The sequence below is a fragment of the Ascidia mentula genome, chromosome 7 (assembly GCF_947561715.1).
Source record: "Ascidia mentula chromosome 7, kaAscMent1.1, whole genome shotgun sequence".
Lineage (NCBI taxonomy): Eukaryota > Metazoa > Chordata > Ascidiacea > Phlebobranchia > Ascidiidae > Ascidia > Ascidia mentula.
The window spans coordinates 10,276,944-10,303,966 of NC_138572.1; the positions used below are offsets into that span (position 1 = coordinate 10,276,944).

Consider the following 27,023-nt stretch of genomic DNA (forward strand, 5'->3'; position numbering starts at 1 on the left):
TAGTTTCTTATTGCTGCGCGAAAACGCATGTTTGAAACTATGGTTTCTTAGATTCGGCGGATTTAACTAAATTTGACAGTTGTAAGCCTGTGATTTCAACATTTTTATATCAAGCGACTTGAAATTTTGCACACAAATATTAGATGCCACTACAAAACGAGCAATCAAAACCAAATTGACGTATGTCCTTTAGTTTCTTATTGCTGCGCGAAAACGCATGTTTGAAACTATGGTTTCTTAGATTCGGCGGATTTAACTAAATTTGACAGTTGTAAGCCTGTGATTTCAACATTTTTACATCAAGCGACTTGAAATTTTGCACACAAATATTAGATGCCAGCACAAAACGAGCAATAAAAACTAAATTGGCGTATGTCCTTTAGAATTTTATTGCTTGCCGAAAACACATGTTTCAAACTATGGTGGCTAAGGTTCGGCGGTTTTTACTAAATTTGACAGTTGTCCGCCTGTGATTTCAACATTTTTCTATCAAGCGACTTGAAGTTTTGCACACAAATATTAGATGCCACTACAAAACGAGCAATTAAAACCAAATTGGCGTATGTCCTTTAGTTTCTTATTGCTGCGCGAAAACGCATGTTTGAAACTACGGTGGCTAAGGTTCGGCGGTTTTGACTAAATTTGACAGTTGTCCTCCTGTGATTTCAACATTTTTCTGTCAAGCGACTTGAAGTTTTGCACACAAATATTAGATGCCACTACAAAACGAGAAATGAAAACGAAATTGACGTATGTCCTTTAGTTTCTTATTGCTGCGCGAAAACGCATGTTTGAAACTATGGTGGCTAAGGTTCGGCGGTTTTGACTAAATTTGACAGTTGTCCGCCTGTGATATCAACATTTTTCTATCAGGCGACTTGAAATTTTGCACACAAATATTAGATGCCACTACAAAACGATCAATCAAAACTAAATTGGCGTCTGTCCTTTAGAATTTTGTTGCTTGCCGTAAACGTATGTTTGAAACTATGGTGGCTACGGTTCGGCGGTTTTAACTAAATTTGACAGTTGTCCGACTGTGATTTCAACATTTTTATGTCAAGCGACTTGAAATTTTGCACACAAATATTAGATGCCACTACAAAACGAGCAATGAAAACTAAATTGGCGTATGTCCTTTAATTTCTTATTGCTGCGCGAAAACGCATGTTTGAAACTATGGTGGCTAAGGTTCGGCGGTTTTAACTAAATTTTTGCAGTTGTCCGACTGTGATTTCAACATTTTTTATCAAGCGACTTGAAATTTTGCACACAAATATTAGATGCCACTACAAAACGAGAAATGAAAACGAAATTGACGTATGTCCTTTAGTTTCTTATTGCTGCGCGAAAACGCATGTTTGAAACTATGGTGGCTAAGGTTCGGCGGTTTTGACTAAATTTGACAGTTGTCGGCCTGTGATTTCAACATTTTTATATCAGGCGACTTGAAATTTTGCACACAAATATTAGATGCCACTATAAAACGAGAAATGAAAACCAAATTGACGTATGTCCTTTAGTTTCTTATTGCTGCGCGAAAACGCATGTTTGAAACTATGGTGGCTAAGGTTCGGCGGTTTTAAGTAAATTTGACAGTTGTAAGCCTGTGATTTCAACATTTTTATATCCAGCAACTTAAAATTTTGCACACAAATATTAGATGCCACTACAAAACGAGCAATGAAAACCGAATTGACGTATGTCCCTTTGGTTTCTTATTGCTGCGCGAAAACGCATGTTTGAAACTATGGTGGCTAAGGTTCGGCGGTTTTAACTAAATTTGACAGTTGTAAGCCTGTGATTTCAACATTTTTATATCCAGCAACTTGAAATTTTGCACACAAATATTAGATGCCACTACAAAACGAGCAATGAAAACCAAATTGACGTATGTCCTTTAGTTTCTTATTGCTGCGCGAAAACGCATGTTTGAAACTATGGTGGCTAAGGTTCGGCGGTTTTAACTAAATTTGACAGTTGTCGACCTGTGATTTCAACATTTCTTTATCAAGCGAATTGAAATTTTGCACACAAATATTAGATGCCACTACAAAACGAGCAATGAAAAACAAATTGGACTATGTCCTCTAGTTTTTTATTGCTGCGTGAAGACGCATGTTACAAACAATGGTCGCGAAGATCGTGCGGAAATAACTAATTTTGAGAATTCCCTCCGGCAATATAAACAATTTTGAATCAAGCGACTTTAAATTTTATACACAAATACTAGATGGCGTTGCAAAACGAGTAGTGAAAACCAAATTGACGTATGTCCTTTAGTTTCTTATTGCTGCGCGAAAACGCATGTTTGACACTGTGATGGCTAAGGTTCGTCGGTTTTAACTAAATTTGACAGTTGTCCGACTGTGATTTCAACATTTTTATATCACGCGACTTGAAATTTTGCACACAAATATTAGATGCCACTACAAAACGAGCAGTGAAAACCAAATTGACATATGTCCTTTAGTTTCTTATTGCTGCGTGAAAACGCATGTTTGACACTGTGATGGCTAAGGTTGGGCGGAATTAAGTAATTTTGAGAGTTGTCGGACTGTGATTTCAACATTTTTATATCAAGCGACTTGAAATTTTGCACACAAATATTAGATGCCACTAAAAAACGAGCAATGAAAAACAAATTGGACTATGTCCTCTAGTTTTTTATTGCTGCGTGAAGACGCATGTTACAAACAATGGTCGCGAAGATCGTGCGGAAATAACTAATTTTGAGAATTCCCTCCGGCAATATAAACAATTTTGAATCAAGCGACTTTAAATTTTATACACAAATACTAGATGGCGTTGCAAAACGAGTAGTGAAAACCAAATTGACGTATGTCCTTTAGTTTCTTATTGCTGCGCGAAAACGCATGTTTGACACTGTGATGGCTAAGGTTCGTCGGTTTTAACTAAATTTGACAGTTGTCCGACTGTGATTTCAACATTTTTATATCACGCGACTTGAAATTTTGCACACAAATATTAGATGCCACTACAAAACGAGCAGTGAAAACCAAATTGACATATGTCCTTTAGTTTCTTATTGCTGCGTGAAAACGCATGTTTGACACTGTGATGGCTAAGGTTGGGCGGAATTAAGTAATTTTGAGAGTTGTCGGACTGTGATTTCAACATTTTTATATCAAGCGACTTGAAATTTTGCACACAAATACTAGGTGCCACTGCAAAACGAGTAATGAAAAACAAATTGGACTATGTCCTCTAGTTTTTTATTGCTGCGTGAAGACGCATGTTACAAACAATGGTCGCGAAGATCGTGCGGAAATAACTAATTTTGAGAATTCCCTCCGGCAATATAAACAATTTTGAATCAAGCGACTTGAAATTTTATACACAAATACTAGATGGCGTTGCAAAACGAGTAGTGAAAACCAAATTGACGTATGTTCCCTAGTTTTTTATTGCTGCGCGAAAACGCATGTTACAAACGATGGTCAATAAGATTGTGCTGAATTAACTAATTTTGAGAATTCCCGCCGGCAATATACACAATTTTCAAGCAAGTAATTTCTTCCAATTAAGAGATTTGTATAACAATTTTGGTGCAGCTAGCACTTTTGGTGGCGAGATCCAATTGATATACTTTACACCATGTATGAAAAAATCGTAATCTAATGCACAAAAATATATGGTAAAAAATTTTTTGTTACAGCCAATTTAACGATATATTTCACTTCAAAACATTTTGTTAGGACACACCAGAAATTTAACAAAATTTTCCGAAACGAAATTGTTCAATTTGGAACGAAATTTTGTTACTCAGAACGGTTTTGTTAACGGTATTTCAGAGTAAATGGAAAATTGCATTATGCCCCATTACCGTCTAAAGAGTCTATCCGAGGAACGAAAATATGTTCCAACATTAAAAATTATGTTCTCCGAAACGAAAATTTAAGTTCGGGCAAAAAAAATTCAGTTCCTGAAACGGTAATTCCGTTCCGGGAACGAAAATTCTGTTCAAGCAAAAAAAATTCTTTCCAGTATCGAAAATTCTGTTCCCCTAACGAAACTTATGTTCCAGTAACCAAATTTTTGTTCCAGTAACAAAAATTCTGTTCCTGTAACGAAAATTCTGTTCCAGGATCAAAAAGTCACTTTTTTGAACGACATTTAGGTCGCGTATCAACAATTTTCTTGAAAGAACGACAATTGTCCATGGATCGAAAAAGTACCTTCGACGGAAATGTAATTAATACCTCATAGTACGATAATTATGTTCCAAAAACGAAATTTCTGTTCCAGTAACAAAAATTATGTTCCCGTAACGAAAATTCCGTTCCCGTAACGAAAATTCCGTTCCAGGATCAAAAAGTCACATTTTTGAACGACATTTATGTCGCATATCAACAATTTTCTTGAAGGAATGACAATTGTTTCCTTGGATCGAAAAGGTACATTCAACGGGAATGTAATTATTCCTCATAGTACGATAATTATGTTCCAAAAACGAAATTTCCCGCAACGAAAATTCTGTTCCAGTAACAAAAATTTTGTTCCCGTAACGAAAATTCTGTTCCCGTAACGAAAATTCTGTTCCAGTAACGAAAATTCCGTTCCCGTAACTAAAATTCTGTTCCAGTAACGAAAATTCTGTTCCAGCAACGAAATTTCTGTTCCCGTAACTAAAATTCTGTTCCAGTAACGAAAATTCTGTTCCAGTAACGAAAATTCCGTTCCCGTAACCAAATTCCGTTCCCGTAACGAAATTCCGTTCCTGTAACGAAAATTCTGTTCCAAAACCAAAAAGTCACTTTTTTGAACGACATTTAGGTCGCGTATCAACAATTTTCTTGAAAGAACGACAATTGTGCCCATGAATCGAAAAAGTACCTTCGACGGAAATGTAATTATCCCTCATAGTACGATAATTATGTTCCAAAAACGAAATTTCTATTCCAGTAACAAAAATTCTGTTCCAGTAACGAAAATTCTGTTACCGTAACGAAAATTCCGTTCCCGTAACGAAAATTCCGTTCCAGTGACGAAAATTCTGTTCCCGTAACGAAAATTCTGTTCCCGTAACGAAAATTCTGTTCCCGTAACGAAAATTCCGTTCCCGTAACGAAATTCCGTTCCCGTAACGAAAATTCCGTTCCCGTAACGAAAATTCCGTTCCCGTAACGAAAATCCTGTTCCAGTAACGAAAATTCCGTTCCCGTAACGAAATTCCGTTCCCGTAACGAAATTCCGTTCCCGTAACGGAAATTCCGTTCCCGTAACGATAATTCCGTTCCCGTAACGAAAATTCTGTTCCAGTAACAAAAATTCTGTTCCAGTAACGAAAATTCCGTTCCAGTAACTAAAATTCTGTTCCAGAAACGAAAATTCTGTTCCAGTAACGAAAATTCCGTTCCCGAAACGAAAATTCCGTTCCCGTAACCAAATTCCGTTCCCGTAACGAAAATTATGTTCCAGTAACGAAAATTCCTTTCCAGGATCAAAAAGTCACATTTTTGAACGACATTTAGGTCGCGTATCAACAATTTTCTTGAAAGAACGACAATTGTGTCCATGGATCGAAAAAGTACCTTCGACAGAAATGTAATTAATACCTCATAGTACGATAATTATGTTCCAAAAACGAAATTTCTGTTCCAGGAACAAAAATTCTGTTCCAGTAACGAAAATTCCGTTCCCGTAACGAAAATTCCGTTACCGTAACGAAAATTCCGTTCTTATAACGAAAATTCCATTCCCGTAACGAAAATTCGGTTCCCGTAACTAAAATTCTGTTCCCGTAACTAAAATTCCGTTCCCGTAACGAAAATTCCGTTACCGTAACGAAAATTCCGTTCTTATAACGAAAATTCCATTCCCGTAACGAAAATTCGGTTCCCATAACGAAAATTCCGTTCCCGAAACGAAAATTCCGTTCCCGTAACCAAATTCCGTTCCCGTAACGAAAATTCTGTTCCAGTAACGAAATACTGTTCCAGTAACGAAAATTCCGTTCCAGTAACTAAAATTCTGTTCCAGTAACGAAAATTCTGTTCCAGTAACGAAAATTCTGTTCCCGAAACGAAAATTCCGTTCCCGTAACCAAATTCCGTTCCCGTAACGAAAATTCCGTTCCAGTAACGAAAATTCCGTTCCAGGATCAAAAAGTCACATTTTTGAACGACATTTAGGTCGCGTATGAACAATTTTCTTGAAAGAACGACAATTGTGTCCATGGATCGAAAAAGTACCTTCGACAGAAATGTAATTAATACCTCATTGTACGATAATTATGTTCCAAAAACGAAATTTCTGTTCCAGTAACAAAAATTCTGTTCCAGTAACGAAAATTCCGTTCTGATAACGAAAATTCCGTTCCCGTAACTAAAATTCTGTTCCAGTAACGAAAATTCCGTTCCCGTAACTAAAATTCTGTTCCCGTAACGAAATTCCGCTCCCGTAACGAAAATTCCGTTCCCGAAACGAAAATTTCGTTCCCGTAACCAAATTCCGTTCCCGTAACGAAAATTCTGTTCCAGTAACGAAAATTCTGTTCCAGGATCAAAAAGTCACATTTTTGAACGACATTTAGGTCGCGTATCAACAATTTTCTTGAAAAAACGACATTGTGTCCTTGGATCGAAAAGGTACCTTCAACGGGAATGTAATTATTCCTCATTGTACGATAATTCTGTTCCAGAAACGAAATTTCTGTTCCAGTAACAAAAATTCCGTTCCCGTAACGAAACTTCGTTTTCAGTGACGAAAATTCCATTTGTGTAATGAAAATTCTGTTCCAGTAACGAAATTTCTGTTCCAGTAACGAAAATTCCGTTCCCGTAAGGAAAACTCCGTTCCCGTAACGAAAATTCTATTCCAGTAACGAAAATTCCGTTCCCGTAACGAAAATTCTATTCCAGTAACGAAATTTCTGTTTCAGTAACAAAAATTCCGTTCCCGTAACGAGAATTCTGTTCCATAAACGAAAATTACGTTCCAGTAACGAAAATTACGTTCTCATAACCAAAATTCTGATCCAGGCGCGAAAAATCTGATCCAGAGACAATGATTCCGTTCCCGTAACGAAAATACTTTTCCAGGATCGAAAACTCAGTTTTTTGAACAAAATTTAGGTCGCTCAACAACAATTTTCTTGAAGAACGACAATTGTGTTCTTCGATCGAAAAGTAACTTCAATGGAAATTTAATTATTCTTCTGGTACGATAATTTTGTTCCAGTAACGAAAATTCTGTTCCCGTAACGAAAATTCCGTTCCTGTAACGAAAATTCTGTTCCAGTAACAAAAATTCCGTTCCCAGAATCAAAATTCGGTTCCAGGAACGCAAATTCTGTTCCGGGAACGAAAATTATGTTCCATGCATATTTTCATCTTCCCGTAAGTGTCTACGTTTGAAAACATATATTCGTAATAAAATCAACCTTATACTCGTGAGCAAAACCACGTTATCTTCGTCTCTTTGTCGACATCTAGTGGTGATTTTTGGCTTGGTAGAATTTCGGAACACAATTTTTAGTGCGATATTACCCAAATTGTGATTTTGGAAACACAATTCAAAAACCAAAATATGTTCCTGTAACGAAATTTTGCGTAAAAATAATGTTCCCGAAACGGTTTTTCTCATTTGGGAACGAAATTTCGTTTCTCGGAACGGTTTTGTAACGAAATTTCGGAACAAAGGCAAAAAATGTATTATGACTTTACCCCTTATTCTTGGCGAGCGCAATATTTTTAGGAGCAGCAGAGCCTCGATCAAGCACTGACATACAAATTCAATGCACTAACACGTGTTATTTTATTAGTAAGTTATATTGTAAATACACACAGCACTGATCTGTTCTGAAAGAAAGATAGTCTGCGCCATAAAAATTTCTTCACTTGAAGAAATTTTGTATTTGTTCTGGGGATTTCCCTTTAGTTTCCGGAAGGAAGCGAAACTGAAATATGACGTAAAGGATTGTACAGCCGATCCATATTGTGACGGCATATGGTCCAAATGACCCCTGAAATTTAAAAGATTTTGTTTGAATTGATTGTCTCGACGACAACATGACCTTAAAATGCAACCGAAAAGAATTGATGTTGGTTGTCTCTTTAATTCATAAACGAAATTGTGAGTTGCATGATACCTGCAAGTAAGGAGCCAAGAAACCGACCAACCATGCAAAGAACCACAAAACCATCGAACCATATCCAAATGCAGTGGGGCGTATCGGTTCTGTCGTTATGTCAGAAAGAACGACAAGAATTGATGGAGTCATAAAAGCCCAATATCTGAAAAAAACAGGATACCACGTCGTACGAATTTCACACAAAATAATAAGCTAACTTACGAGCAAATTAAAATTCCGGTGGACAAAACGGCAATGATTGGCATGACGTTAGAAGCAAGATGAGATGTTTTTTGGCTTATAGTGAATAAAACTGCCGAAAGTAGAACAACAATTGTTGATCCTATCAAGACTTTCCGTCCTCCAAATCGATCAATGATTTTATACTGTGGAATACGTAGGTGATTATAATAAATTTGATTTTATACTGTGGGATAAGTAGGTGATTATAATAAATTTGATTTTATACTGTGGGATACGTTGGTGATTATAATAGCTTTGATCGTGTTTTGCATAATAAATTTCAGAAGTTATTTATTTTTTAATATACAGCTAAATCTAGTATTTGAATTCAAATAAAATCAGGATGCTTATATTTGTTTTATTACAAAAGCTTTGTAAAACTTGTGTTTATCTAAAGTAATTTGTTAGCATCGTCATATTTACTTATTTCGAGAAGTTTTATTGTAACATTCTATTTAATGTGGCGTAATTTGTAGTAATAACACTTCTGTGGTAAATTTATTCCAATTTTCTCACATTTTACTTACTTACCGCTGGTATACACAGAATACACTGAAGTCCAAAAACACCCAAAGTAGCAAATGTAACAGTTTCTGGGTCGATGCCAGCTTGCAGAAACACAATGTCGGTGTAGAAGATAAAATGACCTGCTCCATTCAACACGTAGCCGGCAAAAATAACGACGGCAGAAACAAATATGCGTCTGCAAACAAACATTTCTTAACCCTGAGGAAGTCTCGCCGGATAGTGGACAAAACGTTGGTTACAATAAACAGTTTCGTAACTTAAGTGCCAGAATAACAATTCCTATTAACAAATATTTCTTGTCAAAATTACAGATATATGATAACTCAGTAGTTGCTGGTGCACTATTGGAAAGACTGGCTGTTAAAAAACTTTGTTAGCACGTGCTTTCGCGAGCTTAATCTCGCTTCATCGTGTGTTGAAAATAGCGTGAGAAAGCAAAATGCGGTAACGGCACTAAAAACAAGAGAACAAAAACGCGCGAAGTGAAAATACATTGCACCAGCAACTTCTGAAAGTTATAGACCTGATATGGCGTGTTGCAGTAATTGAATATAGAAGATAGTAAAACTCTTTATTTACACAAACTATAGTCGAATTTCTATATTTATTCCTTGATTCTGTTTGGTGATATATTGAATTCGAAAATAAGTTATAGACAAAATTTAATTAAGATTGAATGTTATTGGTTTATAGTAGCAATATAGCCAATAACGTTTTAAATAGAGCTTCAGACAGTTTGATGACTATTGACCATTTTGCCAGCAACATAGTCAGGCAAAAACTAGCCGATTGTGTCGCCGATATTCACAGTTACTCACGAACCAATGGAAATGAACGTAATACTGAACACTCTATGGCCTAACAACTGTCTGAAAACCAAGAGTGCCGACAGATTTCTCCGAGAAAATTATTTATAAGCAATAGAACTAATAACGGTTTGAACAATGTCATTGTTTTCGGACACAATTTAAAAAAATATATATTATTGATATGTTACCTGTATTGTTTCGTAGATAGTATTTCTTTCAAAGAGAGAACTGTATTGGATTTGTTTATTTCATTTTCGATTTCATTAAGTTCCATTTTAATATCGTCCTGAAAAAACTCGTTACAATGCTTAGGCTACACTACGTCAACATTTTACTAAATGGCTGTTTTACTTTATTTCCTGTGCGAAGTTTTCCAAGTAGTTCCAGTGCCTCTTCGGTTTTCCCTTCCCTAATTAGGTAGTATGGAGTTTCAGGAAACCAAAAGCTTGCTGTAAGATACAGCAGAGATGGCAATGCACCAAATGACACTGCTACTGGCCACAATACAGTTGTACCCAAACCCTAAAGTTATAAGTTTATTTTTTATTTGGAATAGTTTTAAAAATGCAGCAAACGCTAATTAAGGAGGAAACAATCACAAAAAAAAACAATAATTTATTTATGAAAAGTCGCGAAAAAATGTACAAACCTTGGGGTGACTAAGGGCGGGTCCCACGAACAAACCAACTATAAGTGAAGTTGCAGTTATGCTTTGCCAGGCAGGATGCTTCTTTCTGACACTGGTTTCAGCGTTAAACATCGCCACGAGTGCTAAAAATCAACCACAAAATTGAGGTCATATTCGGTCAACTTTATACCTAAAAATGAACAACCTAAAATGACGCCATTCCAATTGCAAAGGGCAACACATTTTTTATCCGTCCTACTTTTTCATCATTCTCATGCATCGATTTTAGAATTAGCGGAGGAGTTCAAAAAGGTAAATCATTTAATATACTGTCGATAAATCTTACTAAAATAAACTCCCAGCGGAATTCCAACCAACAGCCTTCCGACAATGACAGCTTCGTAGGAGCCGGTGAGACCTCCAACCAAACAAATTATAACAACACCGATCAAGTTTAAGCAATGTGTGACTTGAAGGAGGTGTTTCCTGGATAAGATGCTCAACAGAAACTTGTTGCAACATCCACCTACGAATCCTCCGACCAGAACAAATGAGACAGTCAAAGTAAGGAGAGCAACCCACACATCGCTTGGCAAAGGAAATTCATTGCGTTTCTGTTCGATAAAAATACCGACCTATTGAATGGGCATTAAAACACAACCGGCGTATATCGACATGGCCAGGCCAAAAGGATTAACAAGCAAAATTTGTAAACTTTGCAACCAAGTTTACTATCCTTACAATCAGGAAGACTGACCTAAACCGTTGCTTCAGAAGCAGAAGCTACAAGGGGGGCATATTTTAGTTTTCTTAATTCTTTACGCATGGTTGCACTCTACAGGTATGCGGGTGTTGGGAAACTTGAAGTCTATCCTTTATCTGCTAAGATCTCGCCAAGAGAGGCGTTGGGTTTGTAAGCCCGCTATTTGCAGTCAAGTGTGCAAATATTTTGGCGCAAGTTTAGAAAAGTGATGGCGTCTTTTCGGCTGCTGTTGTGAAACGGCATACGATTAACTTCGCTAGAAAAGACAAGATTGAGTAACTTCCCAGTAATATTCAACAGATTCTTTTCATAAAACACCACGGATCTAAGCTATATTTTACCGTATATGTATCGTTGTATATCTCCTGAAGTGCTGGCACTAAAGGCACCATTGTTGTGAAGTGGAATCCGATTAGGAAATAACTCATACAGCTGGTCACGAAAAGAATCACTGAAGCGTAACGGGAGTTTTCCTTCGTAAAATTAAAACCGTCGTTTGACAAAATTTCTTTGTTTTACGTCAATATGCTGTTAAAGTTACAACTACCGGACGAGTTTTTTTTGATAAGTCAGTTAGTCACTTAATATTTATGTCATCGATGCTGCATCTAAACGTAAAGTATTGGTCATGTTAATACGGTCTTTCCAGCAAAGATACTGCATCAAAGAAATTTTGGGAAACGTGTATGCTGTGTTGCAATTTCGACATAATCAAACAAACTGCCAAGAGAAGTGTTTGCATTATACGTAAAACCCTATATGAGATGGCAGACTAGAGACACCAAATAATAGACAGTCAGCTATATCAGGCGATCTTGCTTCCTTAATAAAAATAAAAAATCATTCGTTTATGTAACGCAACCAATTCTGCGATGGCAACAAGCACAAAAAGCCTCTTAATTCAACAACGTGCGTTACAATTAAGCAGTAAATTTACGCATTAAACCGTTTAATTTTGCTCATGTTCAGTTTAAAACATACTTGCTAATAATCAATGCTTCAATGCCTGGGCTGTCAAGCCTGCAAACCTAATGATCGCGATACGATAGCTGTGATTGCAAAGTGGGGCGATCCTGCCAATCATGCCATTGCATGAAATATTACTGCGTTACTTGCTAATAATGTATTTATTCAACAGCAAAATACTCACTGGTTCCGCCATGTTCGATGTCTGTGCTGGTTTTGACTTGATCGCGTGGCTCGGAGACTCTGCGAAGAAAATCCTGCTGCAATGCAGTTAAGCCAATTAAACACCGACACGTCATGCTTCGACTGGTTCAAATAGTTAGACCGTTAAACCCTTTTTTCTCGGAGGATTCGCCTGGAACCACCCCTGAGACAATGTTCCCAACTAAGTTATTATTTCAAAACAAGAAAACGGGGAAAAATGTCGATTTTAAACATTTTCTTTTTGTGCAAAGTTTTCAGCAGGGTCAGCATTGACAAATAAAAATAGAGCACGTTGCTTTGTGGTACGTGTAAGAATTCAATTTTGGATAACACTAATTTTTTGTAAAAGCTGCAGACAGAAGGTCACTGTTTCTGTGCAGCTGGTGTGACTATCAGATGACTTTGCTGACCAAACATAATCATATGATTATTGTGACACAGGGCCTGACGGCACTATTGGTTGAGCATTGCTTGTCCATAGTGTTTCCACCCTATTTTCTCCGTAAGGTTGCATCTAGTTTGGCGCCAACGGATGACGGTGATTGTATAGTCTTCCAAGAAAACAGTGATTAAAAGAAAACAGTGATTCTGACGTCAAATCTGAACACAAGCAAAAGACGTGACCAAAAATTTTGTGTCTAATTATTTCCCCTTTTCTCATACCGACTGGAGTGAAAGAAACAGTTAAATGTTTTCCATTATTATTAAACATTACGCCACATTAGTTAAAATGTTACATAAAACTGCTCGAAATTAGTAAATATGACGATGCTAACAAATGACTTCAGATGAACACAAGTTTTACAAAGCTTTTGTAATAAAACAAATATGAGCATTCTGATTTTGTTGTAATTCAAATACTAGATTTAGCGGTTTATTAAAAAATAAATAACTCCTGAAATTTATTATGCAACACACGATCAAAGCTATTATAATCACGTACGTATCCCACAGTATAAAATCATTGATCTAGTCGGATGTCGGAAAGTCTTGATAGGATCAACAATTGTTATTCTACTTTCGGCAGTTTTATTCACTATAAGCCAAATAATCATCTTGCTTCTAACGTCATGCCAATCATTGCCGTTTTGTCCACCGGAATTTTAATTTGCTCGTAAGTTAGCGTATTATTTTGTGTGAAATTCGTACGACGTTGTATCCTGTTTTTTTTTAGGTATTGGGCTTTTATGACTCCTGCAATTCTTGTCGTTCTTTCTGACATAACGACAAAACCGATACGCCCCACTGCATTTGGATATGGTTTGATGGTTTTGTGGTTTTTTGCGTGGTTGGTCGGTTTCTTGGCACCTGCAGGTATCATGCAACTCACAATTTGTGAATTAAAGGGACAACCAACATCAATTCTTTTCGGCTGCAGTTTAAGGTCATGTTGTCGTCGATCAATCAATTCAAACAGAATCCTTCAAATTCCAGGGTCATTTGGACCATATGCCGTCACAATATGGATCGGCTGTACAATCCTTTACGTCATATTTCAGTTTCGCTTCCTTCCGGTAACTAAAGGGAAATCCCCAGAACAAATAAAAACATTCTTCAAGTGAAGAAATATTTATGGTTTCTTGCTCGTGAACAGATTAGTGCTCTGTGTACTTACAATATAACTTACGAATAAAATAATACGTGTAAAGAGGATTGATTGTATTTCTGGACACAGCAGCCGTTTATCAGTGCCACAATTTTCCTGCACATAAAGCAAACAAAATAATAAATACTGACCGCACTGATGTACAAATTTTGCCACGCAGCATTGATATTTTTCACCCATGTCACAGTTTTTATGATCTAGATTTTCAAACAAGATACTATGTTATGTTAGGTATATTTCCGGCCGCATGCTGCAAACGTTCAGCCTGAGGTAGTTGATGGAGAAAGGCATGAATAATTTTGTAAACCTCAAAAATAAACATGAAAAAAGCTTGACTATTGAAGTTTTTTGAATTCTTCGTTTGGAAAAATCTTAAAATAACAGCAAGGCAGAGTTAAGAAAAGTATATTATCGTATATTTATTTAGTTCTAACCTTTTGTGTTTTTTCTTTAGTTTTTCTAAAAATTAACTTGGTAAAATATTCATTTACGCCTAATGGAAATGAAAAAGATTTTATTTTGCACTTACATCAGACAATGGTTGATGTTGTTCACGTTGCATTTGTTGGGCATCTTAATGTCCACATTTCCTAAACAAAAGGATTATTATTTACAACTTTCTAAACTTGCTCTACAGTTGCACCAACCCAGACGAACGCATTCGCACGCAGTAAAAGATATTTCTTGTAACGTGGTTTTTCGTGTTGAAAGCAGTTTGCACCTCTTTTTTTGTAATGCGAGTTTTCGTGTGAATATCGCATCACAAGAAATATTGTATATGCACATATATTGCATTAGTGTTTTGCCTTTAGCGCTATCGGTTACCAAGCAGATCCGTTTGGCCATAGTGCGCTCCACAGTGGTTCGTCTCTGTTGTTTGGTACCGAGTATAGGGTACCCAACAGAGGTACCACAAAGTGGAATCTGGTGTTCCTGCTAGTGTAAAAGCTAGCACAGTGCCACTGCAACAGCTGCACTGATGAGACCTCACAGGCCGAAACAGTGCGTCTACACACCCTGTCTGCAGCTTGCCAAGAAATATCGTATTACACGAAAAAAAATGAGATTTTTCGTGTTAAGTTTGGGACGTGAAAGTAGGAAGTGTCTCGTTCAAATACAAAGCATACATGCTTGTAAGCAAACAACGTATTTCGCCGTAAACTTACTTGTTACATGTTTTCAGTGTTTTACTATTTATTTGGCAGAAGATTGAAGTAAATGTGTTCGATATTTCGATAATATAGTAAATGTGTTCGATATTAACTTAATACACTGTAAAATATTTTGCATCATTTGAGTAGAGTGAGGTTGAACGATCACGGAAGTGTTTGTCCATGTGGTTAACGACAGTTTACCCGAGATAGTCGGTGAGTTAAGTGGCAGAACTTGTGGTGCAATATATAAAGCTGCTGACCAATGTGTCTTACTTACATGTTACAAATAGTTTAATTTTTTCATTTGCTTTTACGCTTCTTTATCACGCTTTTTCATGCTTTATCCGACAATCTTGGAACCTTATTTCTTCCTAATTATAAAATAAGCCGTACCAGTCTTGCAACACTGAATTGTACCCTTCTTCTTTACCGCTCTTTGAAGAGGCTGATTTTTATTTTCTAAAACACGCAAACTTTAACGAGTTTCTCTCGCTTCATCAGGTGTAATGTGAATGTGCACTCCGTTCATTTAAACGTGACAATCTTACAACATAAACTTCACGCTTTTCGAGAAAATTTTATTCATATAATATATGCTTAAATTCCTTTTGCCATTCAAGTTCACTCGTTATTGCGCAATTTTGGCGCACAAAAAAGTTTGGGCAAAACATTGGTCCAGAAAATGAGTTGGCCCATTTACTGATTTGTTGGAGACAACGCAACTTCGAATGCAAGGTGAATGTGGTAGCAAAGATTTGTATTTCACTATGGAAGAACTAGTAAGTGTTGTTTGTCAAAAAATATTTTAAAATTGTTTTTTTATTGTTTAATCATTAAATTGTCTGAATTAGTTGCAGGTGAAAGCCTGGCACATTTTCAACTGATCTACTGATCATGCCCGTAGGCGAAATTTAAACTGTTTAAATACTGGTAGGCAATATTCGGCATAATTGTAGTCTTGGTTAGGTTGTACATAACTTAGAAGTTTATTGTTGTTCGCCTATAATTTACAATTCATCATGCATGAGTTTTGTGTGCCTTTACGGAATATCATCATGTTATTCAAACAATTACTTTAGTCAAATAAAAAAGATATGCTGCGGCACGGATAACAGAAATATGATGATTTAAAAAGAAAACCTTTAACAAAAAAGATTCAACAGAAAAAATGTTGACCTCAATTTTAAAGGTGCTAGTGTGAGATTGATTAGTTGCTTGACAATGAAAGCTTAACAAACCGAGCTAAACTCGCAAAAAGCCTGCAAAATTGTTGCAAAATGCTGATCATTTGTTAGGTGACTTATGTCGATCATAACACGCGATTGCGATAGGAATTTTTACTATGATCGCTCGAGGCTATAAATGAAAATATAAAAAATTTTTGCCGTCGTTGAAAGCAAAAATTTAGACTAAATCTGCAATCCACAGTCAAGTCCATCAATAAGTTCACAAATTTTACATTCAACAAATTACGCCACACTATATAATTTGCTTGTTATCATATACATACCTTAATCTTCTATCAAGGACAATTCTCGTTTCGCAACGGTGTTCCTGTTTATCACGAGTTGCTTGAGTTTTTTCAACATTGGATTTCATTTCACCAGTACTGGACCACTTGTCCCAGCAATACATGCGGTATACAATAATACATACATGGTAAGCAAAAAACGCAGGTAGCACAAGAAACCATACTTTTTTAAACGTTAAGCTTAAACCATCTGTTCTTAGATATGCCAGGCATCTGCATAAGTAAATAACAATGACCTATTGTAAATTGTTGCGTCACAGCGTAGTTGTAATTTTTTGAAATAATAGTCATTACTCAAAAGTTGAGAAGTGTTTTAGGTTTTATGTTTGCAAACATGTCACGCTTGACTGAACCAAAGTCGTTTTTCCATTCCTGGCACTAGCAGGCTATTCCAAACTTCAACAAATTCACACAAACCTCGCATAATGTTGTGGGGGACCCAAAGCGAACAAACAGAACTGTCTTTTCTAAACATACGTTGTTCAAATACGTTGTCGTTTAAAAAAATGTTAAAAATCACTACAAATATTTGTTTTTTTGCGTAGAAACGCTATGGCGTTCCATTGCCACAAGACGTCTGGTATATTTTGCTCACTTTCACCATTTCCATTGTCCTGGTTGGTGGTTTAACTGGGACTTGCTGCAACAAGTTTCTACTTCATATCTTCTCAAGAAAACATATCGTACAGCTTTGCCATTTACTTAACTTGGTCGGTGTTGTCATAATTTGTTTGGTTGGAGGTCTTACTGGCTCCTATGAAGCTGTCATTGTTGGTCGATTTTTGGTTGGGATACCGCTTGGCATTTTTTACTGTAAGATACCGGTTTGTGTGTTTTATTACAGCTCATGTTGCAAACTAGTTTTGATAAAAATCAACACAATTATAAAATGTTGGTGTTGTGTTCGTGTTGTTTTGGATTAAAACATATTCCCACAATAATTTCAATTAACGGGAAAAACTAAAATTGCCTTGTACGTTTTGCAGAAATATCTGACAAAAGTAACAAATAAGGTGATGAGATTTTGTATTTGTCCCCAGCATTCCTTCCGATGTTTAATGCGGAAGTTAGCGTAAGAAGTAAACACCCAGTGTGGCAAAGTGCAACCGCCATTTGCATCATAATAGGAACATTCTGCGGATTGGCAGTTGCACATCCAAAGGTGTGTAACCCACATTCCATATGACCTGGAGCCCTGTGTTCAAACTTTTGCCGTTTTCTAGGGTCTAGGAACTCCACAGTTGTGGCCTGTTGCGATTAGTTTCGTTTCATTGCCTTCCATCGTGTATCTCATTGCAAGTTTTTGGTTTCCTGAAACACCATATTACCTTATAAGGGCAGGAAAAGTAGAAGAAGCACTTGAACTTCTTCGCAAACTGCGGATAGGAACCATGGTAACCGTTTAAATATTTTGTTTGTTGAACGAACAGTCACACATTTTTTGTACATGAGCTTGTGAACATATTTACAGGATAATGTTAAAGCCGAGATGTCAAGAATAGAAGCAGAAATAAACACATCTTCAACTTTTCTCTCCTTGAGGGAAATTCTTTCTACAAAACAAAATAGGTGTATGAATAAAATTGTTTTGAAATATATTATGGTCATGATTTTTTAGACCAAGCACATTTCAAAAGTAAAAAATGGTTAAACTTTGTGTTTGAAATATTTCAGAATGCTATTCACTAATTAGTACGCAATATTAAAATAAATCAAGGCACGAATAAAGATAAATTTTGTGTAAACAAATCAACAGAAAATGATGATTCAAGAAATTCTTCGATGTTTCTTTATGGGAATCACTTTAAACTATTAATTGGTATTTTTTCATATTTCAGACGTATCTTCTTATGTGTTGCCGCCATATTTGCCGGCTACATGTTAACTGGTATAAACCATTTTTTGTTCTATACCGACTTTGTGTTTCTACAAGCTGGTGTTGACCCTGACACGGTAACTTTTGCAAGTTTAGGAGTTTTTGCCCTTGAGGCCATTCTCTGCTTTCCAGCGGTAAGTGGTAAACGCTGTACAATACGGTATCCATTTAGACACAATAGCACCTGTTAATGGCTTAACAAATGGCTTACTTTTCAGTTTAAAATTATCAACATTTACGGTGGTCGTAAAGTTCTCATCGGTTCGACTGTGGTTATCCTGTTGTCAGCAATTTTGTTCACAATCAGTCAAATAACTAATCATCTTTCTCCATCGGCAATGCCCATTGTTGCTATAATATCTACAGCTTTATTGATATCAGCGTAAGTAAGAATATTGTGTCGCAAAAATAGTCTAGTAGACATTTATTCAAAAGGAATAAAATTTTAAAAGAAAAAATGAATCTAAAATGTTTCATTTTATTTCTTTTCGTATATTTCGGGTGTTATTTTCAACAGTTAAACCACTTTTGAATATAATGAAGCAACAAGCCTCGGAGTAACGTCAGCAGATTTTATTATGAAAAATCGATTTCGCTTATATATAGAACTAAAATAATTTGCTGTCGCAGATAAATAAACAATGCCTAACCGAGGGTTAGAACCCTCTACAGCTATTAAGCAAGTTAAACCACTTTTAATAAATTTCTTAATGTATTTCAGGCAGTAACAATATTTTTGGCTCGTTGTTTTTGTTTGTCAGCTAAAAAGGATTTATTTGCAGTTTTGGTGCTTTTATGAACACAGCAATACTCGTCGTTCTATCTGACATTACAACGGAACCGATACGCCCTACTGCGTTCAGCATAGGCTCGATGTTGTTGTGGATTATATCTTGGATCGTCGCGTTTTTGCCACCTTATCTGCAGGTAGGCCCATATAGCATTTCCCATCACAAGCATTAGGCATAACTCCAACCATCGGTTTGTGACGAATTAGCATTCTGAAGTGAATACTCGTCATTACCGACCACCTGTTGATATTTTATTATAGAACGAAACAACAATAAAGATTTTAACTAAATCTTTTTGACGACACAATATCAAAAATATTCTCAAAACATTACAGGAGGCACTTGGACCATACGCAGTGTCAATATGGATTGGTTGCACTGTGTTTTTTCTTATATTTCAAATCACTTGTCTGCCCGAAACCAAAGGGAAGACAACAGATGAGATACAAGAATACTTCAAATAAAGCATTGAATTTATGATAGAACTGCTTTTGTCAATGGAGGCTTTGATTTAAATGCCGTTTTAACGAAGTAGTCGCCCTCTATCATTTGAAAATCGAAATATTTAAACTTGAGATAGAGTTTATTAACAAAGTGTTAAGTCAGTTGCTGAGTATTTTGTAACCTCAAGCTTTATTCTGTCGCAAGTGTTTATATTCAAAACCCTATAGATGGTTTACTCACCAAACTAAATCCTTTGTTGTTTCAAAAGTTTGCATGACTGAAGTTACGCCAATGTTGCCGCGTAAGTGGTAAAAATCACAGATGATTTAGTTATTTTTGGCATTTGTGCCTGACGCATATTAGGGTGTAAAACTTCGATAAATAAAATGATTATGCCCTCTAAACATATTGTGTGCTCAAAGTCCTACAACAAAACTTTAATGCAGGTAAATTATGATTCGTTTTATGAATACAAGTGTGTGTGTTGCGTACCGGTTATATAGGGTGTCGTAATTAGTATGTAACACCAAATTTACCTTAAGAAATATTGAACTGTATAAGGTTGGTACTGGTGGCAGTGTCGATCCGTGATACCCAGCACGATAAAACTTCTCGCTAGGTGGAGCCCGACGGCAATCTTTGCCTGCAAGTTTTATCTAATTTCCCTGATCAGTGGTGTGTGAAAAATCACATCTAAAGAAATAAAAACTAACGTACGTGCTCCAGGAAAAGTTCGTAATTTTGTTTGTTCTGAGGAACAAAATTTTGTTGCAAATAAGCGAAAAACTGTTGCGGGAACATTTAGCGTAAGATTCTGTCACGCAAAGATATTTTGTTTATGAATGTTTTTCCCGAACGCAAAGTGTTGGTGTGGTAGAAAATGAATTTTTTTTTCAAAAATTAAAAAGTTTAAAAAAATTACTAAAATTCTGGCCACTAGAGGCCTATAAAGAGACAAACGGGGTTTGTAATCATTTATGCGGCTCAAAAAAACCGCAACCTACTGAGCACACGTCAACTCTTTTATACTGAACAAACAAAACGACATATTTCATCATGTGGCATTATATAACAAAAGTTGACTTAATTACGACTAGTTAGTTGTTTTAAAACGTTTAGCATTAATGTGTAGTGATAACTTAAACCAATATCATTGTAGGAAGAAGAATCATTTTTTGAAAAAAAGTACATAATTGTAGATCAGAAAGATAATTTCACCACACAGATTCCCCAAAACTCATATCATAGGGTTCACAGGCAGCCACTATTCCCGACAAGTCGGGGCGAGATCTGAAAAATCAAGCTCCCGGTGAGGTTTGAACTCACGACCCTGGGCTAACCAGGCCCAACGACTACCAACTGAGCTACAGGAGCTCAGTGGTTGCATGGGGTATATTGTGGCCAAGGTACACTGGTGCGCAAGCGCACAACTTATCAAGCGACCTTCACATACGTAGAGGATCTCCACCACCTTAATCAGACAACGCAGAAGTAATACCATGCATTCGCATAGCAAGGCAGGATCGCCCCACACGCAGGCCAAGTGCTTAAAAAATAAAGATAAAGTAAGTATGAAAATGTTTGCTCAACTTTGGAAATAATTTCATTGTCAATTCAGTCAGGAACAAAGCAACAGCTGATAATTTGTTTTTCATGCGAGTATTTAAACTACAAGTGATTTATTCTAATTCATAAGGTTAACTCAATATCGTTTTAACTAGAAGTATTCGAAGTAAATAGAAGTATAGTCTTACTGAGAAACACTCCCAGTGGAATTCCAACCATCCGCCTTCCAACCATGATAGCTTCATACGAGCAAGTCAGACCTCCAATCAAACAAATTACAGCAATCCCGACTAAGTTGTGACAAAGTTGTATAATACGTTTTCTCGGTAATACACTAAGTAAGAACTTGTTGCTACATCCACCAATAAAACCACCAATCAAAACGAATGAAATTTTCAAAGTCAGGAGAGCAAACCACAGGTCATTAGGCAAGGAAACTCCGTACCTGGGATGACGGAGGGTTGGTACCCCGAACAAACCAACTATTCAGGCGGGATGCTTCTTTCTGACATTGGTTTTAGCGTTGCCACGAGTGTTAAAAATCAACCACAAAATTGTGATCATGTACTTTTAGATCTGCTGCATGATGACTAAATGATTTTCCCTTTCGTCACAATTTTCCTGCACATAAAGCATACAAAATAATACATACTGACCGCATGTACAAATTTTGCCACACAGCATTGATATTTTTCACCCATGTCACGAATTTTCAAGATTTCGCATTAAAACAAGAAACAAATTGGGTATATTTCCATACGTTGCATACGTTCAACCCGAAGTAATTGATGGAGAAAGGTTTTGCCTTCTTTTTTGCCTCACTTCTGGTAACGTGATTTTTCGTGTTGAAAGCAATTTGCACCTCATTTTTGTAAAGTAGTTTTCGTGCGAATAATTACATGAAAATTGCACACTTTTGCACACAAGCTTTGCGGACAATTGCTTAAACCAACCGCGCATAGAACTGTTGACTGCAGCAATTTGACAAAATTGTCTCTTTTCATATTATTATCCACTTCTCTACTAAATGTTTGAGTAAATAAGCAAACATTGCCCAAATTGCCCGATTAGCGAAGCATAAACGTCACGAAATAGAAATCACTGACGCATAACAATCTTTGTGACCGAACTAACAAGGTTTGTGTCTGGTATGCGTTTGACTTTCGAGTGTGGTGTTAGTGTGATAATCCGATTTTGGCACAAGAAAACCATTGATCCACAATATTAGGTAGGACTTGCTTTATAGCTGTAGATGGATCTAGCCCTCGGTTCACAACATAAATTGGCATATTTACGGGTTTGTTTGGAAGCAAGGCAACTTTGGATGTAAAAGTGAATGAGGTAGCAAACATTTGTATTTCACAATGGAGGAACTGGTCAGTATTGTTTGGCGAAAAAGTGTTTTGAAATTGTTTTTGAACGTTTTAGTCAATAATTATGTAAGCTATTAACTGCAAATGAAAGCCTGAAACGCTAAAAAAGTAAAATTTTACTGATATGTACGTATAGGACGAAATTAAAACAGTGAAAGGTTTTTTTTACCTAAGATCGCTCGAGGCTATAATTGAAATTACGAAATTATTGCCGTCGTTCAAAGCAAAAATTTACACAAAATCTGCAATCCACAGTCAAGTCCATCAATAAGTTCACAAATTGTACATTCAAAGAAATACGGCACACTATATAATTTGTACGTTATCATCTTAATCTTCTATGAAGGACAATTCTCGTTTGGCAACGGTGTTCCTGTTCATCACGAGTTGCTTAGGTTTTTTCAACATTGGATTTCATTTCACCAGTACTGGACCACTTGTCCCAGCAATTAAAGCGGTGTACAATAATACATACTTGGTGAGCAAAAAACGCACGTAGCTTTAAACTTGCATAGTTACGCTAACACAAAAAACGTTACTTTTTTAAACGTTTATTATATTATAGCTTACTAAAAAATCATCTGTTCTTAGATATGCCAGTCATCTGCGTAATGGTTTAAGTAAATAACAATGACTCATTGCCAAATTGTTGCCTCAAACAGTAGTTGTAATTTTTTGAAACAATAGTGCTACTCAAAAGTTGAGAAGAGTTTTGTGTTTGCAAAGATGTCACGCTTGACTGAACCAAAGCCGTTTTTCCATTTCTGGCGCTAGCAGGTTATTCCAAACTTCAACAAAATCACATAAAACTCACATAATGTTGTGGGCACCCAAACAGAACTGTTTTCTCCAAACATACGTTGTTTAAATATGTTGTCGTTTTCAAAAATGCACAAAATCACTAAAAATAATTGTTTTGTTTGCGTAGAAACGCAATGGCGTTCCATTGCCACAAGACGTGTGGTATATTTTGTTCACTTTCACCATTTCCATTGTCCTGGTCGGTGGTTTTACTGGGACTTGCTGCAACAAATTTCTTCTTCATTTCTTCTCAAGAAAACGTCTCGTACAGCTTTGCCATTCACTTAATTTGGTCGGGGTTGTAATAATTTGTTTAATTGGAGGTCTTACTGGCTCCTATGAAGCTGTCATCGTTGGTAGATTTTTGGTTGGGATACCGCTTGGCATTTTTTACTGTAAGAGACCAGTTTTGTGTTTTATTAGAGCTCATTTTGCAAACTAGTTTTGATGAAAATTAACACAAAAATGTCGATAATGTTCGTGTTGTTTTGGATTAAAACATATTCCCACATTTATTTTAATCAAATGGAAAAACTAAAATTGCCTTTTAGGTTTTGCAGAAATATCTGACAAAAGTAACAAATAAAGTGATAAAATTTTTTTATTTGTCCACAGCACTCCTTCCTATGTTTAATGCGGAAGTTAGCGTAAGAAGTAAACACCCAGTGTGGCAAAGTGCAACCGCCATTTCCATCACATTCGGAACGTTTTGCGGACCGGCACTTGCCCATCCACAGGTGTGTAACCCACATTCCATATGAATTGGAGCCCTGTGTTCAAACTTTTGCCGTTTTTTAGGGTCTAGGAACTCCACAGTTGTGGCCTGTTGCGATTAGTTTCGTTTCATTGCCTTCCATCGTGTATCTCATTGCAAGTTTTTGGTTTCCTGAAACACCATATTACCTTATAAGGGCTGAAAAAATGGAAGAAGCACTTGCACTTCTTCGCAAACTGCGGATAGGAAGCATGGTAACCGTTTAAATATTTTGTTTGTTGAATGCACAGTCACACATTTTTTAACATAAGCTTTTATTTGCAGGATAATGTTAAAGCTGAAATGTCAAGAATAGAAGAAGAAATAAACACATATTCACCTGTTCTATCCTTAAAGGAAATTCTTTCTACAAAACAATACAGGTGTATGAATAAAGTTGTTTTGAAATCTATTATGGACATGATTTTTCCGACCAAGCACATTTCAAAAGTAAAAAATGGTTGAAATTTGTGTTTGAAATATTTCAGAATGTTATTCACTAATAAGGAAGCAATGTTGAAATAAATCAAGACTCGAAAAAAGATAATATTGTGCAAACAGATCAATAAAACATGATGATTTACGCAGAAATTCTTTGGTGATTCTTTATGGGAATCTCTTCAAACTATTAATTGGTATTTTTTCCTATTTCAGGCGAATCTTCTTTTGTGTTGCCGCCATATTTGCCGGCTTTATGTTAACTGGTATAAACCATTTTTTGTTCTATACCGACTTTGTGTTTCTACAAGCTGGTGTTGACCCTGACACGGTAACTTTTGCAAGTTTAGGAGTTTTTGCCCTTCGGGTCATTCTCTGCCTTCCAGCGGTAAGTAGTAACTACTATACAACACGGAATCCATTAAAAACCGGCTAACAAACGTATTACTTTAACGGGCCGGTCGTTCCAAAGTTTTTTCCAAACGTTATCGTGTTTGGTAGTGAGAGTATTGGTGGCTGCGAAGAATCACGTCTTTTAGACAGAAAACCACGTGTTAAAAAATGGCTTACTTTTCAGTTTAAAATTATCAACATTTACGGTGGTCGTAAAGTTCTCATCGGTTCGACTGTGGTTATCCTGTTGTCAGCAATTTTGTTCACAATCAGTCAAATAACAAATCATCTTTCTCCATCGGCAATGCCCATTGTTGCTGTAATAGCCACAGCTTTATTTTTATCAGCGTAAGTAGAAATAATGTGTCGCAAAAGTAGTCTGACAAATACATCGAAAATGTTTCATTTTTTTCTTTTCAGATATTTCGGGAATTTAAACAACTTTTAATGCTTTTCTTAATGTATTTCAAACAGTAACAATATTGTTGACTCATTGTTTTTGTTTGTCAGCTAAAAAGGATTTATTTGCAGTTTTGGTGCTTTTATGAACACAGCAATACTTGTCGTTCTCTCTGACATTACAACGGAACCGATACGCCCTACTGCGTTCAGCATAGGCTCGATGTTGTTATGGATTTTAGCTTGGATCGTCGCGTTTTTGCCACCTTATCTCCAGGTAGGCCCATACAGCATCTTTCCCATCACAAGAATTAGGCATAACTTCAACCATCGGTTTGTGACGACACAATATCAAAAAGTATTCTCAAAACATTTCAGGAGGCACTGGGACCGTACGCAGTGTCAATATGGATTGGTTGCACTGTGTTTTTTCTCATATTTCAAATCACTTGTCTGCCCGAAACCAAAGGGAAGACAACAGATGAGATACAAGAATACTTCAAATAAAGCATTGAATTTATGATAGAACTGCTTTTTTCAATGGAGGCTTTGATTTAAATGCCGTTTTAATAAAATGTTCGTGCTCTATCGTTTAAGAATCCGAATAATTTATCGTCAGAAAAAGTTTATTAAGTAAGTGTTAAGTCAGTTGCTGTGTATTTTGTAACCTCTAGCTCTGTTTTTTCGCTAGTGCTTATATTCAAAACCTGTTGATGATATGTGTACCAAACTAAAACCTTTGTTTTAAACGTTGGCATGACTGAAGTTACGCCAATGTTGACGTGTGAGTGGTAAAGAAAATCAAAATTTCCTGCCAAAAATTAAAAAGATTAAACAAATGAGTTAAATTCTGGCCACTAGATGCCGATAAAGAGACAAACGGGGTTTGCAATCATTTAGGCGGCTTAAACCGGCCACCACTACAAGTACTGAGCATACGTGAACGCTTTTATACTGAATAAACAAAACAACATATTCCATCATGAGGCACTATAACAAAAGTTGACTTAATTACGACTAATTAGTAGTATTAATACGTTTTATCATTATTTAGTTATAACTTAAACCAATATCATGGGTATATTGTGGCCAAGGTACACTGGTGAGCACGCGCACAACTTGTCAGGCGACCTTCACATACGTAGAGGATCTCCACCACCGTAATCCGACAACGCAGAAGTAATACCATGCATTCCCATAGCAAAGTAGGATTGCCTCACTGCGCAGGCCTTTATATTTGGCGATCACAACTCTAATACTCTGATCATAAGGTTCACAGGCTTCGCAGCCATGCTGGATTAGCCACTATTCCCGACAAGTCGGAGCGAGATCTGAAAAATCATGCTCCCGGTGAGGTTTGAACTCACGACCCTGGGCAAATATAAAGGACCTGCGCAGTGGGGCGATCCTGCCTTGCTATGCGAATGCATGGTATTACTTTACGGTGGTGGAGATCCTCTACGTATGTGTAGGTCGCCCGACCAGTTGTGCGCTTGCGCACCAGTGTACCTTGGCCACAATATACCCCGTGAAACCACTTAGCTCAGTTGGTAGAGGGTCGTGAGTTCAAACTCTCCCTAAATAATATAGGAATTTCTATACAGTATAGAATTTCTTCCTTAGTTTTAGGTTATAGTTTATGTACAGGGAAATCTTTGCAT

General features: G+C 36.6%; 1 protein-coding gene and 1 pseudogene across 1 annotated transcript; one reads left to right on the forward strand and one right to left on the reverse strand.

Moving 5' to 3' along the window:
- Window positions 1-7,684: 7,684 nt before the first annotated feature.
- LOC145909543 (solute carrier family 2, facilitated glucose transporter member 5-like) lies at window positions 7,685-12,331 on the reverse strand (annotated as a pseudogene).
- A 3,393-nt stretch (window positions 12,332-15,724) lies between these two features.
- On the forward strand, window positions 15,725-25,940 carry LOC145909544 (solute carrier family 2, facilitated glucose transporter member 7-like). The gene is made up of 17 exons (XM_082996927.1): window positions 15,725-15,775; window positions 17,073-17,340; window positions 17,568-17,689; window positions 17,751-17,921; window positions 17,999-18,096; window positions 18,366-18,537; window positions 18,622-18,785; window positions 19,186-19,330; window positions 22,924-23,055; window positions 23,506-23,773; window positions 23,994-24,115; window positions 24,177-24,347; window positions 24,418-24,515; window positions 24,787-24,958; window positions 25,148-25,311; window positions 25,495-25,639; window positions 25,741-25,940. The coding sequence occupies exons 1-17, from the start codon at window positions 15,725-15,727 to the stop codon at window positions 25,867-25,869; spliced, it is 2,592 nt and encodes an 863-aa protein (XP_082853053.1). The 3' UTR covers window positions 25,870-25,940.
- Window positions 25,941-27,023: the final 1,083 nt, after the last annotated feature.

Coding starts and splice junctions, on each gene's coding strand:
- LOC145909544 (XM_082996927.1), top strand. CDS start 15,725: ATGCAAGGTGAATGTGGTAGCAAAGATTTGTATTTCACTATGGAAGAA. Junction 15,776..17,072: donor ATTTCACTATGGAAGAACTA/GTAAGTGTTGTT, acceptor TTTTTTGCGTAG/AAACGCTATGGCGTTCCATT. Junction 18,538..18,621: donor CCATTCTCTGCTTTCCAGCG/GTAAGTGGTAAA, acceptor CTTACTTTTCAG/TTTAAAATTATCAACATTTA.